We start from the raw sequence: 15,897 nt of genomic DNA, 5'->3' as shown, positions 1-15,897 counted from the left end.
GCATCCAAGGTTCTGAATTCGAATGGAGAGAGTGGGGACAAAGATTAAACTAAAAAATCAAATGGCTTGATGAAAATAAAACAGCCTAAAACATCAATGGACCTAAGCTGTGTAAATCTTCCTCAAACCTATTTTTTTATAAGGAGTAGGGGGGGGGGGGAGCGTTTAAAATCACCCCATTCTTTTTGTTATTGACTTTCATTTTAATTGTGTGAAAGTTTCAGTGGTATAGTCCCTTTCGTAACAACGCCTCTTAAGGGGCGTTTCGTCGTATTTTCCCAGTAGATTTTCTCCTATTTCTAGCTCCTGAGAGGGGCTCTAACAAAACCTAACCTAACCTAAAATTACATATCAAAAGATAATAGGCATTGCCATGAAAGGGACTATACCAAATTGTAGAAATGAACAACCTGGCTTTTGAGTGAGTCTTGATATCTCTTATAGTTTCTACATAGGGGAACATTAAACACCGGGATAATATTAATTTGGACAAGACCCCCCCCCCCTCTCAGAATAGGGATAAGGTGGAGAACTCAATCAGTCAAGTGTGTAGCGAGATCCTAACAGAAAAATAAACCCAACGGTAATTTTCTTACCCTTTAGTGCTCAATGAACATAAAACTCTTTTTTTTCAAGGTTGTGAACAAATGGCTGAAAGAACGTAAGATGATTGAGGACAACGTCATGGTTGGTGATGAGAACGGCCTCCAGCCCGGCCAATACCCTGTCGAGGGAACAGACGCCAGCAGCCTGCAAGCCGAGGGCAGGGCCATCAGGGTGGCCGGGGCTGGGGTGGAAGGGGACAGCGAGGAAGTTCTGGATGAACTTCCCTCGCCCTTCCAGGCAGAGATGAAGTATTGTACATTGGATTTTATTGAAGATCCAGGTAAATCCAGGGATCAATCTACAACAGTTAAGAAGAAAGGTGAACTTAGTGTCCGTCCAATTCAATGTTTTCAATTTAATGTTATTGCTAGATTTGTACATATAATTGATTTCTTTTTGAACACCCCCCTATCCATTCATCTCATTTGGAACCATTTTTAAATCATGAATTACTTCTTTATATCATAAAATTTTCATTTTATATACATCCTTTCTTGTTGTTTTCTCAACTTAACCGCTCTCCTTGGTATCATAAAAGTTGCTTTTGCATTGGTTATACAGCATATTATCTTATTTTAGCAGTATATATTTTATCATTTGTTTATTGGTTAACTTTTAAGAAAACTACTCATAGTCATCCATATTTTATTGCACTTTGATGTTTAATTATCGAAAAAGCACAATAATATGTACTAAATGTTACTCTAAAATTATTTTGTCTGCGAGGATTTCAAAAAAATTGTGTATCTTTACAAGATTGGAAAATCTGCAATTGTTATCATTTACCTTTTTTGTTTTGATTTTTTGTGGAAATTTATAGAATTTTATATTTACTTCTTTATTAAAAATCTTATAGTTATTCTTGTGTTTTGCACCTTGATGTTAAATGCTTGAAGACAAGCACAATATAAATATTTGTTTTAATATGTTTTTTTTTCTTACCATTCTTAAACATATATATGGAATGGAGTCGTATATTATCTCTTTGCTAAACCTGTACATTAGTATTGAATTATTTTTACATTAACATTTATATCAATAATTAAAGCGGCTAAAAAAATGCTTTAATTCCCCATAATCCTTATATTGTTACCAAAAAGTCATAGGTTTTGCTTCGATAGCAGCTGAGTAAATCTCATATTTCCTTACATAGCGTCACGAACTTACGGACAGATAAAGCGAATTTAGAGTAGCTTGTAATTGTAATATTGTTTACCTCATTTTGAAAATTCAAGAAAAATTTCTGATTGTGTTTTTATAGGTATTATAGGTAGTTTAAAATAAGGAAATTAATGTATTTTTTTTTTCATCTTGAGAAAATAAATTGGTTTAAAATCGTCAATATAATTCATGTTTCGTCTCGGTTGACTATTCTTTTTGACAATTCTCATAAAAAATAATCCAAAAAATAAATGTGGCAAATAAAAAAATACTTTGTCTAAAAAATTCTAAATTATTGTGTTTCTTTTTTTCAGCTATTGAGAAAGAGAACTGTGATATTCTTCAAGATATTCTTTGCACTTCAGCTAAAAAGAAAGGAAAACGGTGGAAAAGGTAAAATTATTGCTTATCCAAAGAGGGAGAGTTGTTCTGGAAAACTAATAGTAACATATTATATAGGATAAAAAAAGATTTCAAGGATTAATTACAAACTATTGATCTATCTACTTCATATGCATTGTTCTCTTGTAATTTATTGTAATTATTGTTATATAATTTTAACGTTGATAATTACAATCATATCATTTTTAAAACTATAAATTAATGAGTTTAATCAAAGCCGGGGATCTATATGGATAAGATAATAATCTATAATTAATGTACATCCCCAATTATGATACACAAAATTACCCCTTCAACTTGATGAATCAACAAATTAAAAGTCATTAAAAGTCTCCAAAGTTATTAAGCCAACCAATATGAAAACGTTTTTATAAAGCTTTGGGGACTAGTGTAATAAACATCCCAATGTCCCCTCCTTCCCTGAATTAAAGCCCTTAATTATATCACACCAAGAGGTAAAGAGCCTAAGGGGAGGGGGTTGTGAACACAATCCTGAGAAATTGGGGAGATCCACCCTGCACCCTCTTTTTTTTTTACTAAATATCCTGTAATTCTATTATTTTATGAGATTACTTGTCTTTGTCCCGTATTTTCTTACAGATTTTCTATTTATTTGAGAATTTATTGTTTGTATATGTATACACAATATACATGTGTAACTACAAACTTTTAGCATAAACATTTTTAATGCAAAGAAAGAGTTATATCACAAAAAAGTTTTTCTTTTCTTTTTTGTATACATAAATCTTATACATTTTTTTTTAAATTAGATTTTATTGATTAATGTATGGGGATCTGAGACAAAATAGGAGGATAGATAATTGTTTTCATTAAGATTTTTCACAATATGATGAGTTATTTTTCATTGTTATTATCAGTATTGATAGTGATAGTAATGGAATACTAATGGATCAGCTCAACACAAGATAATAATATTCTATTTAGTATTGATAGTAATAGTAATGGAATACTAATGGATCAGCTCAACACAAGATAATAATATTCTATTTAGTATTGATAGTGATAGTAATGGAATACTAATGGATCAGCTCAACACAAGATTATAATAATAATATTATATTTAGTATTGATAGTGATAGTAATGGAATACTAATGGATCAGCTCAACACAAGATAATGATAATAATATTATATTTAGTATTGATAGTGATAGTAATGGAATACTAATGGATCAGCTCAACACAAGATAATAGTAATAATATTATATTTAGTATTGATAGTGATAGTAATGGAATACTAATGGATCAGCTCAACACAAGATAATAATATTCTATTTAGTATTGATAGTGATAGTAATGGAACACTAATGGATCAGCTCAACACAAGATAATGATAATAATATTATATTTAGTATTAATAGTGATAGTAATGGAATACTAATGGATCAGCTCAACACAAGATAATAGTAATAATATTATATTTAGTATTGATAGTGATAGTAATGGAATACTAATGGATCAGCTCAACACAAGATAATAATATTCTATTTAGTATTGATAGTGATAGTAATGGAACACTAATGGATCAGCTCAACACAAGATAATGATAATAATATTATATTTAGTATTAATAGTGATAGTAATGGAATACTAATGGATCAGCTCAACACAAGATAATAATATTATATTTAGTATTGATAGTGATAGTAATGGAATACTAATGGATCAGCTCAACACAACAGATAAAAAACAGGAATATTCAGTCCTACTCTCTGTCATAGCTTTATTTAAATGCTAAATTCAATCAATTTATAAGTTCAATAAACTTGATAAGGATCAGCTCTTTCTTTCATTACTTTCAAGTAATGGTTTTAAGCTATTTCCCGGGAAAGGAAAGCAACTAGAAACAAGGGGTAAAGTAGCAACATATAATTTAATATAACAAAGTAACACAATTTGTAATGTAACAAGTATTGAAATGTCAATAATTGTACAAAATTCAATTTTCCTCACACATTATTGCAAAAGGAAATTTATTTAAATTTGTTGAAAAATACTGCATTTTGCCTTCTGTTCATTTTTATACACTCACAAACTACATTATTTTTATAATTTAGAAACCTTGTATCCAAAGTAAAAGTGGACAGACTTACCATTATTTTATTACCTCAATCAAAATAACCCTAACTTAAAATTTTTATGTGATTTCAAAAGTTCTTTCAAAATTATTAGGTACATGATTCTAATAAATTAGAATAGCCTTCTTATTATATTTTGTACCTTCTATGGTAGAAATAATAAAAATTGTTTTTCTTGAAGAGGTGGAGGGGGGGGGGGGGGAGTGGTAATGGGACTCACTTGTAAGTTAAAAGATTTTTTGAAAATTTGTTGTTGCATCAAATCTAAATTTTGTGTAGAAAGTGAATTTAAAATGGTTGAAAGCAAATAATTGAATGATACATTACATGTGTTATACAGAGAAAGAGAAAAGAATTCGAGAGGATCATTTGGTGCTTTCTCTCGAAGTTTATATCAAGCACTGAACACCCTTTTATTTTTGAATAAATCGAAATATGGGGCGGGGTTATTTTTTTACTTCATGGGCCCCTAAACTCTGACTGGCCTATACATGCAGTGTCCTAACCTTGCAGGACTATGCAGTACCCAATAGAACTTAACCTAATCTGACCTAAAATAATAAAAAAATACTTCCTTTCCCTTCTTTGTGTTCAATTGATGTAGAAATAAGTGGAGTTTCTACACTCAACAAGACATTTCAAGGGAAAATGCCCCGACTATTCTTTTGGTATCAATTATAGAATTATGGAAATAAAAAGTGAGAACATAAGATTGCCAATAGTATGGAATACAAAATACACAGCGATTCATGTTTAATAATATAGATTCTAAGTCAAATTCAATCAAATCAGACAAACAAACATACTTTTTCCTGAATCTCCAAGATAGCTGAGCTCCAGACAATTCTTGGAAGTGAAAAACTAGGCCAAATCCTTTGCAAATATTTGACAAAATTTGCAATTTGGTCAACAAATTTATTTCTGAATTTATGTTAAGGACAACTTTTTATTTAGACAAAACAAAATTATAGATAAATCCAAATCGCCATTTGACCCCCCTCCCTCCCTTCTTATTCAAGAATTCAAAGGAAAGACGTGAAATGTTTCTTTCAGAATAGTTCAGGCAATCTTAAATTTAGCCATGCTATTCAAGAAATTAAACTAACTAACATTTACATTTTTAACACAAACTTTCAATATTAAGAATAAAATATACGTTTTTGCTTCCTTTATTTTTTTATGATTTTAAACCTTTAGTTTGGTATATCCTAGTACATAAAGTACTATTAATTTTTGTCTGAATCTTAGGATTTCAAAAATTTCTAAAGCGACTGAGTTCTCTATTTAAGCGCAGCTTTGCAGAGGTTCCGGGATAGCTTTAGTCTATTTGTTTTACTAGTTCTGCCTACCTTACCCATCGAATATAAAGCTCCTAGAAGCTAGGTTCAAAACTGCTAGTAAGTAAAGAAAGTAATTATTAATTTCTTTAAGGCTAAAATGACTATTAAAACAAATATCACTACTATGGGTAAATTTTGAAGGAAAACATTGTTTTGAGATAACTTAACAACACTATATTATGTTTTACTTCAAATAAACCAAATTTGTATGGATTGATTTTAAAAATTCAAGTCAGTAAATATTAATTACATTTGCAAAGATTACATAAGTATAATATTCGCTTATGTAAAAATTTAACTCTAAAAAACTAAGTGACATAAAAGCATAAGATGTCACAATTTGCTCATCTAAAACCTTCATTATTAAAAATGTATTGCTCTATAGTTATATCATATTTGCTCCATGAAAGGCCATTTCTCCAAGCTTGCCTGCTTTGCCTTTATCTTTTAGATATTGTTACCAATACCACTACTATGGGTAAAATGCAGTTTTATGCAACAGAAAAGAAAAAGTGGCCAAGGTTTCCATTTTTATATGGATTGCATGCACCCAGATTTTGCCAGCCTTGCAAGGAATCTTTTAGATATTGGATATATCGAGCACCATTAAGGAATTCTTTCTTTATCTTATGCATGCTTTCTTACATCTAGTGGATATTTTGTAGTGCAGCTACTCTACAATATTCAAAGCACAACAAAAGGCGAGTGCTTGTATTCTGAGTTGCCTGTCTTAAACCCTAATAGATCGAATTCCTGACAATTTGTGGGGGTGGGCGGGGGCAAACGACCCCTCCTTTCTCTATCGGCTGCTAAATAGTGGTTTCCTATTTCTCAAGATTTATTGACATTTAACAGTCGGGTCTGTTTTTGGTTTCTAAGTCTTTTATTTGACTACTTTAGTCTTTGAGTGCTTTTTGACTTACGGAATCGAGAAAACGACAGTTAATTCCACAACATTTTAAAATGTCATACAGACATAAGTATAAGATAAGCTATAAGAATTTGAAGCCTCAAAGTTTAAAATTACGGCCACAATTGATAGTATGTTTGTAAGATATAAAATTTAGTTAAAGAAAGCCTACTTTTGGTCTCAAGAATATAATTTGAAAATATTGGAGGGTTATGTTTTGAAAATATAGATTAAAAATTTCCCTGTAAACATACCTAGCTATTTGTTTAAAGCAAGGAACATCGCTTAACATATCTCTTTTTAGAAATCAAATCCTCCTAAAAAAGTTTGCAAGTCTTTTTCTTTAACCTCTTCCAATTGTATTTGCAAAATAACTGAACCAAACGTTAACAATCCCCCTTTTATGTTTTTTTTCTTTTTTTTGTCATACTTATTTGCACTTCGGTGCATTATCTGTTGACGTGCCGATGTTTCTGATAGGGCATGTTTGGTTTTGAAATGACTGAGTATGGATATCTAGATCATCAAACAGTCCAGCATCAAGAAGCGGAAATTTCGACCAGACAGCCAGGGAAAGAAAAAATGTACTAAGAAAACTAAAGGTTAATTTAAATTTTCTTTTCATCTCCACATTAATAGAGACAGATGTTTTTATGTACAAATGAATTTATTTCTCTTATTTCTTAGCTTAATTTAAGCACTTTATACTAAAACAGTGGGGTTTATAACACAATAAAAATATTTGTTATTTGTAATTTATGATGAGCCTCTTTTTTTAAGAAAAACAGATTTAATGTATTTTAAGTAAGTTTTAAACTTATATTACAATTCCAACAAGTCAAAAGTTATTTATTCGGTTATTGACCGTAAGAAAGGACCTACCTTAAATATAGGATAGCTTCGTTTACATTGATTACTTACCCGTTACCTCTGGTTTATAAATTATAAATGTAAAACTACGTCTACGATATTGATGGAATCTATTACTCTTGTTATTTAGGACGAAGCCGAAAATCCGCCCCAACAAGTGCAGGGTCAACAACAAAACAATCAGAACCAGGTACAAATCAGACTTTTACAGCTATGCTCTTCATTTCATGATTCTTGATCTCGACTTATCCTGTAGAAAATAGATTCAGAATCAGATACAGGGTAGTCGGCTTACCAAAACTTTTTTTGGTAAAAATCTCCTAAAAACCATCAAACTATTACAAAATTGGATAATGTCTACTGCTTTAACCCTTTTATAACATTTTTTTTTATATTTAGAGATAAATTTGTAATTTGGCGGTGCGGTTACTCTATACCTAGCCAATTCTGATTTTCTTTTTTTGACAAACTAACTAGAGTTATAAAGGAAGAAAATAGGTGTAGAGGGGTGTTAACACTATCTTTCAAATTTGTTAGCTTTGCTCCCTCAAAGATTACACCCTCCCCCACCCTCGTGGTATAACCCTGTGCAGCTACTGTAGACAATGTAGAGAACTGTTAGGACCATAATTCACAACACTATTCTTTTAATGCTTAGTTCATGTGGGGAAACCCCTAAACTTAATTTTTATTACATCAGGGCGGACAAAGAAGATCATCAATCATATCACTGGAATTTCCGCCAAGGCCGGGCCCCCAGCAGCAGTCAGCAGGCCACAACCAGGCCTTGTTCAGTCAGGCGCCAGGGAACCATCAAACTTCAGGTAAGGTTTCTGATATTGACTTAATAACAAGTTAGTAAAACCTTCAATAATTCATAAATAAAAAAATCCTAAAACCATCTTGGGAGCCGTTTGAAGCTTGCATAGAATGGAAAACTAAATCAGTTCAGACGTGAAAACTAATACTCAACATTAATTACAAGAATACCATTTAAAATTAGTATATCATAAAGCAATACAAAATAAGAGATTAGTTAACCCTAATATTGATGTCTTGTTGATTTGATTTGAAAAGAAACAATACTGATGTCATTGATTTAAGTTTGAAAACTGTAAAATCTTTGCCAAAACTTTTTAAAACAACATTTAAGAAAGACACATGTTAATTTTAACTTTTTGTTTTAATTTTCAATATCACAATACTAACTATTTAGGTTCAGGTCCGGATCGTTGCCAGGTCGGGGCTGCATCAGGCTCAGCCAACAACAAATCAACATCCGCATTCACCAACATCAAACAACATCTATTCAAGAAGTCACAACGATCAGGTATGCATTTTTGAAAAAGAGACCAGTAGGTTGCGGGTAAATTCCGTAAAGGTGTGATTTTTAAAAACAGTAGTAGAAGGATAATATTCACTAAATATGTATATTCCCTTTTAAAAAGAACTTTAGACCAAAAAGAAAATTTAAGTTAAAAAAAATTGTTAAAATAACCCTGAAAATTCATCAAATGCTTCGCTAATGTCAAACTGACAATAAGAACAAAATTGACAATTATAAAATAAAATATTTAAAAGAGTTTTAAAATTACAGATAATGCCAATTATTTCAAAGGTATTAATTTTTAAAAACATTATTTGATTGTCCAAGGTAATTCTTTGTATTATATGTTAAAATTATTTTTTTTGTCAGCTTGACATTAGCAAAGCGTTTGGTGAAAACTTCAGGGTTTTTTTTACAATTTCCAGTTATCGTTAACTTTGTTTTTGTCTATGGGTCTATTCAATAAGTAATACAAATATATATTTAGAGAATATTATCGTTCTATTACTGTTTTTAACCCTAAAACTCATACCTATACGGAATTTACCCATAAACTATTGGTATCTTTATTAAAAATATGTTCTAGTTTGATAGGAAAGTATAAAACATGGATATTTACCTACTTTAGTTACATATTCTTTTTATTTCTTGTAATGGAAGCTTATCTTAAATTCATTTTGTCTGTTTGTTGTCATTTCAATTCGCTAAGAAGAAAATGTGATTTTCTTGGCTGCTATTAAAATTAGAAGATTTTTTAGAAGATTTCATATACCAATTAGCATATAGTATATAACTTACTTGGTCTGAAGGTCTGTCAGTAATTCGCTGTGCTAGTTTTGCTTGTCTGCTTATGAATGTTTTCATCTTTTTCCTGTTTATTTTCTCTCCTATTCTATTAGGAATAAAAAATCAGGCATTCCTTTTAAGATAAGTTTCATTTAATTTTAGTTTTAAGAAAATAAAATTATCAAAAAAACACATGATTTATCAGGGAGCGAAAGCACAGCCTCGCCACGCACACCCCACAAGAAACTCCACAAACAACAGAGCAACAACAACAACAACAGCCAGAAGTTGAACAGGAAGACAGGAGGAAGGTGGAGGAGTCAGGAGAATGTCAACCAACACAACAGCAACACAGGGATGAATACTTTTAGATAACTATTATTTCAAACAAATCATTTTCAGAAAAATTTCCCAAAATAAACATATTTCAGTATATTTAATTTATCTATTAACAATTTTAACATTCTAATCTAATTTATACATTTCAAATTAACTTGAACCACTGAATACTAGACTATAAAAGTTGGAAAGATTTTTAATCAATATAATAGATTTGAAATCTGCATAAAATTTTAAGGATTTTTTATAAAATTAGTTTTTTATATAATTCTTTATTTAAAGGCGCAAATACAAATTAAGTTAAATAATTTTGAGATCTGTGATTGGTGGATTGAAAACTATCTTCGCTCTGATTGGAGAAGCTTAAGTGACGTACATCATTCAACCAATTAGAGCGTAGGTAGTTTCCAATCCAGCTATCCTATTGATCAAAATTTATTAACTTAAATCGTATTTGCGCCTTTAAATAAAGAATTATATAAAAAACGAATTTTTTTAAAAATCCTTAAAATTTTATGCAGATTTCAAATCTATTATATTGATTAAAAATCTTTAAAACTTTTATAGTCTACTGAATACCTATTACTTTCCCTGCAACTATCTTTGTTATAATTTTCAACAAAAAAATAGATTATAATGTATTATAGACGTAGGACAGATATTCCTTAATTATAGAGTAAACTTGCTATTCTTACCAATAATAAACTTCACTATATTTAATGTTGATCAACACTTTATTTATAGTTAATGGATGCAATAATAACTGGATATATATGATACTTATATGATCCTGGGTTGGTAAATTGTAACTGTGGTGTCCACACCTAGGGACTCGAACCTACAGCTACAGGGGAGCGAACCTAGCTATGCTAAATTCTAAAACCAACTGAAGTTGTCTAGCTTTGCATTGTTTTGCTTAAAGCCACAGCTTATATTATTATGACAGCTACCCCTTTTGGCCATTATCCATTTTAGCTGCCTATTTAGATTAGTATTAAGATCAGAGCAAAGCTAGTCTTTAACTTATCTCACAATAATTAGAAGCAAAAATTGTGTAAAATTTCAGGGATCTTAATGAATAAAAGGTAATATCCTCCTAGAAATTTTTTTTTCAATTTTGAAAATTTTAGTACCCAAGCCACCCCCCCCCCCCTCCCCGACAACGTACAACTCTGGCCGCAGCGCTTGGCTCCCTAGCCTATAACCTAAAATAAAATAGTTGTTCGTTGTCGGGGGGGGGGGGGGGGGAGGGGGGTGAGAGTACTACTCAAATTTTCAAAATTGAAAAAAAAGAGGAGAACGCCGAATAAGACTATGGACATTAAATAATTAGTATATACAAAATCACTCATTCTTAAAAAATGGTGTAAAAGTTTGGACACTGCTAGTTTGTACAACTAAACCATCTCCCGCATGTCTTCAAAACAATAAATAAAAACACTTTTATTAAACTTTGTGGAACAACATAATTTAGAGTCATATGTCCCATCCTCTCTAGTTAATAAAATAAATTTAAAAGTATGTTTGCTAGGCGTAGTGTGCAATGGTCGGAAGCTGTCACGGAGTCAGAGTCTTGCAAACCTTCGCAGCCTCACAAGGAACAACAATCTTTTAACAAATTGTGACTTAAAATAGTACTATATTATGGAACATATGAAAATGGATACAACAATGTCCCATTTCATCCATAAGTTTAACCCCTGAGAGGTCCCTAACCTTGTGGGGCCTACACCTTCAGTGCTCTAACCCTTTGGTTCTAACTAGTACCCTAAACTGAATTAAAGTTAAAGAAAGAAAAATAACCTCCTCAATTTTCAATTTATTTTTGAAAATTATGGGGGCGGTTACAGAGCTCAGCTAGTCACTTTTAGGGAATAGGCCAATTTTTAAAGTTTGTTTAATATCGAATATAAATGAGAATGTTATTTTTGATATCCTTTTTAACTTTAGAATCAAACTGCACAATTTGAATGAGATTATATGTGCACAGGAACCGGAGCATGGACAACCTGAGGATTCTGACCAGGAACAAGAGCCTGGACAAGAGCTCAGAGTCGGCCAGGAAGAGAAGTCTGGAAAAGTTGACAGAAACTGGCAGGATCAAGAATCTAGAATCAGCCAGGCAGATCAACAGGAATAGTAGACAATTAAAATATATGATTAGGTGCCATGAAAAGATACGACCATGCAATTTTTACAATTGGTCTCACTCTCATGAGTATAATGCATGTTTGTTTATATCAGAGGGAAGAGAATATTATGACATGCATTATTATTATTATAGGGCCATTGTCGGGATTTTAATTTTATAACTGAATAATATTAACCATATTCTAATTGTTCTAACTATAGAAACACAATTTCCAGATCATCCAGCAACAGCAACAACAACAACAACAACAACTTGAAGAGCAGCAACAGCGAGATGAAGGGTTCGACCAACAACCTCAGGAAATGCAACAACCAATCGCAGTATAACAGTAATCCTAAAACAAAAACTAATGATTTTGACAATAATGATGAATTGATAAGATGCATAGGATTGCCAACCTATTACTCTCCGCCCTCGCAATTGTTAGAAAAAGCACCCGACGCTGCCGTTTATCGATCAGCCTCCAACTCCCGACAAACTACCCCTGAAAATGACAAAGATATTAATAATGTTAATGACAACTCTCATCCTAATTCAGCCAACACTGCCACTCATAATTCATTACATAATACAACTGTTAAGAACAACTTCAAATCTGCCATCAACAATGGCAATGAAAGTCTTGAAAATCTACCTGAGTCAACAAATGAAATGAAGGCAAACACTGCCAATAATAATGAAACGCTTTCTCCATCTCCGACAAATGCAAATGTAAATAACAGTTATAATGGAAGCCCCCAACCCACACATGAGAATATAATACACTTAGCCGCTTATTCACCGAACAGAAATGTAGACAATTCAGCAAGATATTTGCAGACCAGCTCAGTACGTGATAAATTAGAATATATTGATGATAGCCAAATTAATTCAACTTACAGTGATACCTCGAGAAATATGGACATAGCTGACATTGTGTCCAAAGAAAACTATGAAAATGACAACTCCAACAATGTTCCTGTTATAGTTCGCGAGGATAGTACTCAATATGATGATAGAATAGCCTATTCTCCAGCTAGCATTGATCAAAATAATATTATTAATGACAATCACGATAATAACTACGACTATGAGTATGATAATAATCTTGTCGAATACAAGAATCACCTATCAATAATTGAAGAATGTAGAAATGACATAATGGACCTTAGCGAGGATGATTTATGCATGTTTTCGCGGCCGCTTACCCCACGGCCACTCACACCCCACCCGTATCCCCAAGACCTGATGCCCAATCCTTTCACACAAAATTCTGTTCCGTCCCCTAGGTACAAAGCCAGTCTTCAAAGCATCCCCAGAACACCCAGATCTAATATAAAATTTAGGCGGTCCAGAGGAGATCAAGAAAGTGATAAACGTCCGCCCAACCTCCGCAAACAGCCGGTACTTACACAAGCACACAGAGATATTATTAAAAAGATTCAGAAAAGAAATAAGCAACAAGAAGCCGGAAGCTTGTATGGATATAAAAGCAAGCCAGAAAGTAAGCCCAACAGAAGTCATGTAAATTCCAACAGAACTCAAATGATGAGACAACAGCGAGGAAAGGATCAATCTAAGTCTCCAGCAATGAGAAGAACCAGCAGGAGCCAACAATCCAGGTAAATTTATTCAGGGTGGAACAGCTTCAAACCATTTTGTCAATTAGTTTTAGTCCTATAATTAGATTTTAGAAGTGAACAATCTATTACCTACCAATTTATTTTGTTTGTGTATTTTTACTAATACCTAGTCTGTTTTATAAATGAAATGCTGTCTTAAAGTTTAAATTGCTGTCATCAAATTTTCCAAATGACTTTTCTAAATAGTTTCCACTAAATTTTTTTTTGCCATTTGAATTTACTTGGTTTTAATTAGTCCTATCCAAATTACCAAAGGGTTTCCTTTTATTTGTCTTTAGGTTATTTGAGCTATGTAGGGTTTATATCTCTTATTTCAACCAACTCCATCTGACACCACCCCCTACAACCTGGCCTAACTAATCAGGGGGGTCTCGTCACCTTTTTGGATTGGAGGTTTTGGTCCAAGACTCCAAATAACCTCCAAAGATTATTGTTTCAAGGTAGAAATTTAAATCATAGCTTATATTTAATAAAATAGTGTGTAATTATAATTAAAAGCTGTTCCACCCAATTATAAAATAAAATTTGTAAAATTTATGTTGCTTTTCTTGGTGAGACCACCGAAAAAAGGTCTGTTAGTTGATTAATAAAGCAGCCTTTTATGATTAAAGCATGTTATTATTCATTTATTTTTTTTTAATTGAACACACAAGTAGCGCTTATAGTCTAGACTTTTTAGGGTGGGAAAGGCACAACGAGCATGAAACTACTTTTCTCCCAGAAGAAATAACAGTTGTTTTCAAAATACATTTTTTTTAATAAGATGCTGAAAAATATGCATTATGTTAATATATTTATTTCATCCTTTTTTACTAGCGAATGAGTTAGGACAATATTGTTTTTAATTTGAAACCTACCTCACTTCTAAGCTAAGCTTTTTGGTAATCTTGTGGTTTGAAACTTAAATTTTTTTTCAAATAATGATTTAAACTCAGGTACACCCGAGTGCTCTCTAGAACAGACAGCAACCTCAGCCTCACCAACCTGCGCCCCAAGAGTCACTCCAGATCCTTACCAAATCTTAATTCTTGCGGAATAGCCCCCCGCCAGAACAATTACAGACAAATTGGCCGATCGATGCACCAGATTCCGGGACGGCCAACAAGATATGAGCAAAGTACACCTAGACCTGGAAGGTATGATCCTGCCAGACGGGCGTATCCATCCTCCAAGCAAGGACAACTATTGTCACCCTCAATTGTGACCACTGATGTAGACTGGACCAGAGTTTCACTGGCTGAGGTATTATCTCTGATTCCAGTTACCAAGTCTCAAGCTATCCTCTATAAATATGGATGTCATCATACAAGAAGATGAACTCATGGATTACAATTTAAAAAATCAATATTATCTTACATTTAAATTGAAGTAACCCTATATCAACAATTTATAAATCGTAATTAGCAAATAAGGTATTGATGTTCTACCTGTAATTTTAATCAAAAGTTTATTTGACTAAAGCAGTGGAGGATAAAAAAGAATCAATCAATTGGTTGAAATTGTAAAAATCATAATAAGGTTTTTACTTCAATTTAAATTTTAGATAAAAAATAATGTCATAATGACTTATTTGGTTTGCTTTCTTGCTTTTGAAATCATAATATAATTATGAAAAGAAAAGTCAAAATGGCCAAGTAATTAAAAATATAATCAAAGTGTTCTCTATATATTTATTTAGTAATAATAAAGTAGAAAAATTATAAATAATGGAACTGGTGATTGTCAGAACAGAATTTTGTTTTTTATTGCAGTAGTTTTTTTATTTCTTTAGTCTTGAGATAAAATTAATTAATCATAAATATTTCAAATTTAGTGCTATTCCAGAAAATTTATAAAAAAAGTTGTCTCCTTATATTTTGAATTGAACAAAGATAAAACATATATTTATTTCTTTGAAATATTAATTTAATTAATTTGATTGGGCTTCCTGTGATTTCTATCTAGTCTTTGAATTGTATTAATATGATAATATAAATAATAGTTTAGATGTAATGAATTGTATGTAGAATAAAAACTATAAATATTATTAAAAATCATTATTTTGTTTTTATAATAACAAATTTTTAAAAAAATATTTTTTTTCAAGGCTCGGCAGCTGAATGTGTAACCTGTTCCTAAATAGACAATTCATCTTTTTGAAATTTTATTTTTGAACAGAAGTGGGTTTAAATTTGTGGTTGAGGTGCGGCTGCCGAGGCCTGTATTTTTTCTTTCAGAACATATGTTTAGAGCAAAATGTTTTTTCAAGTAGGTTAAATTTATGCATTAAAATGTCCTTAAAATAT

General features: G+C 31.6%; 2 protein-coding genes across 2 annotated transcripts in view; both read left to right on the top strand.

Annotated features, from left to right (window-relative positions):
• Window positions 1–12,013, top strand: part of LOC145311718 (uncharacterized) — an 81,830-nt gene extending 69,817 nt beyond the window's left edge. Inside the window, exons 30-39 of the mRNA XM_080150688.1 lie at window positions 637–925; window positions 2,082–2,160; window positions 3,821–3,881; window positions 7,037–7,118; window positions 7,517–7,576; window positions 8,087–8,210; window positions 8,603–8,716; window positions 9,705–9,855; window positions 11,371–11,440; window positions 11,833–12,013. Coding sequence (XP_080006814.1) covers window positions 637–925; window positions 2,082–2,160; window positions 3,821–3,881; window positions 7,037–7,118; window positions 7,517–7,576; window positions 8,087–8,210; window positions 8,603–8,716; window positions 9,705–9,855; window positions 11,371–11,440; window positions 11,833–11,978 — 1,176 coding nt within the window. The 3' untranslated portion in view covers window positions 11,979–12,013. The remainder of the gene's footprint in view (window positions 1–636; window positions 926–2,081; window positions 2,161–3,820; window positions 3,882–7,036; window positions 7,119–7,516; window positions 7,577–8,086; window positions 8,211–8,602; window positions 8,717–9,704; window positions 9,856–11,370; window positions 11,441–11,832) is intronic.
• On the top strand, window positions 12,008–15,645 carry LOC145312535 (uncharacterized). The gene is made up of 3 exons (XM_080151790.1): window positions 12,008–12,063; window positions 12,191–13,591; window positions 14,548–15,645. The coding sequence occupies exons 1-3, from the start codon at window positions 12,008–12,010 to the stop codon at window positions 14,927–14,929; spliced, it is 1,839 nt and encodes a 612-aa protein (XP_080007916.1). The 3' UTR covers window positions 14,930–15,645.
• The last annotated feature ends 252 nt before the right edge of the window (window positions 15,646–15,897 follow it).

The sequence above is a fragment of the Acartia tonsa genome, chromosome 2, assembly GCF_053477335.1.
Source record: "Acartia tonsa isolate MP-2025a chromosome 2, ASM5347733v1, whole genome shotgun sequence".
NCBI lineage: Eukaryota > Metazoa > Arthropoda > Copepoda > Calanoida > Acartiidae > Acartia > Acartia tonsa.
Note: the sequence above shows the minus strand (reverse complement) of the source record. Positions and strands in the feature narration are given on the sequence as shown.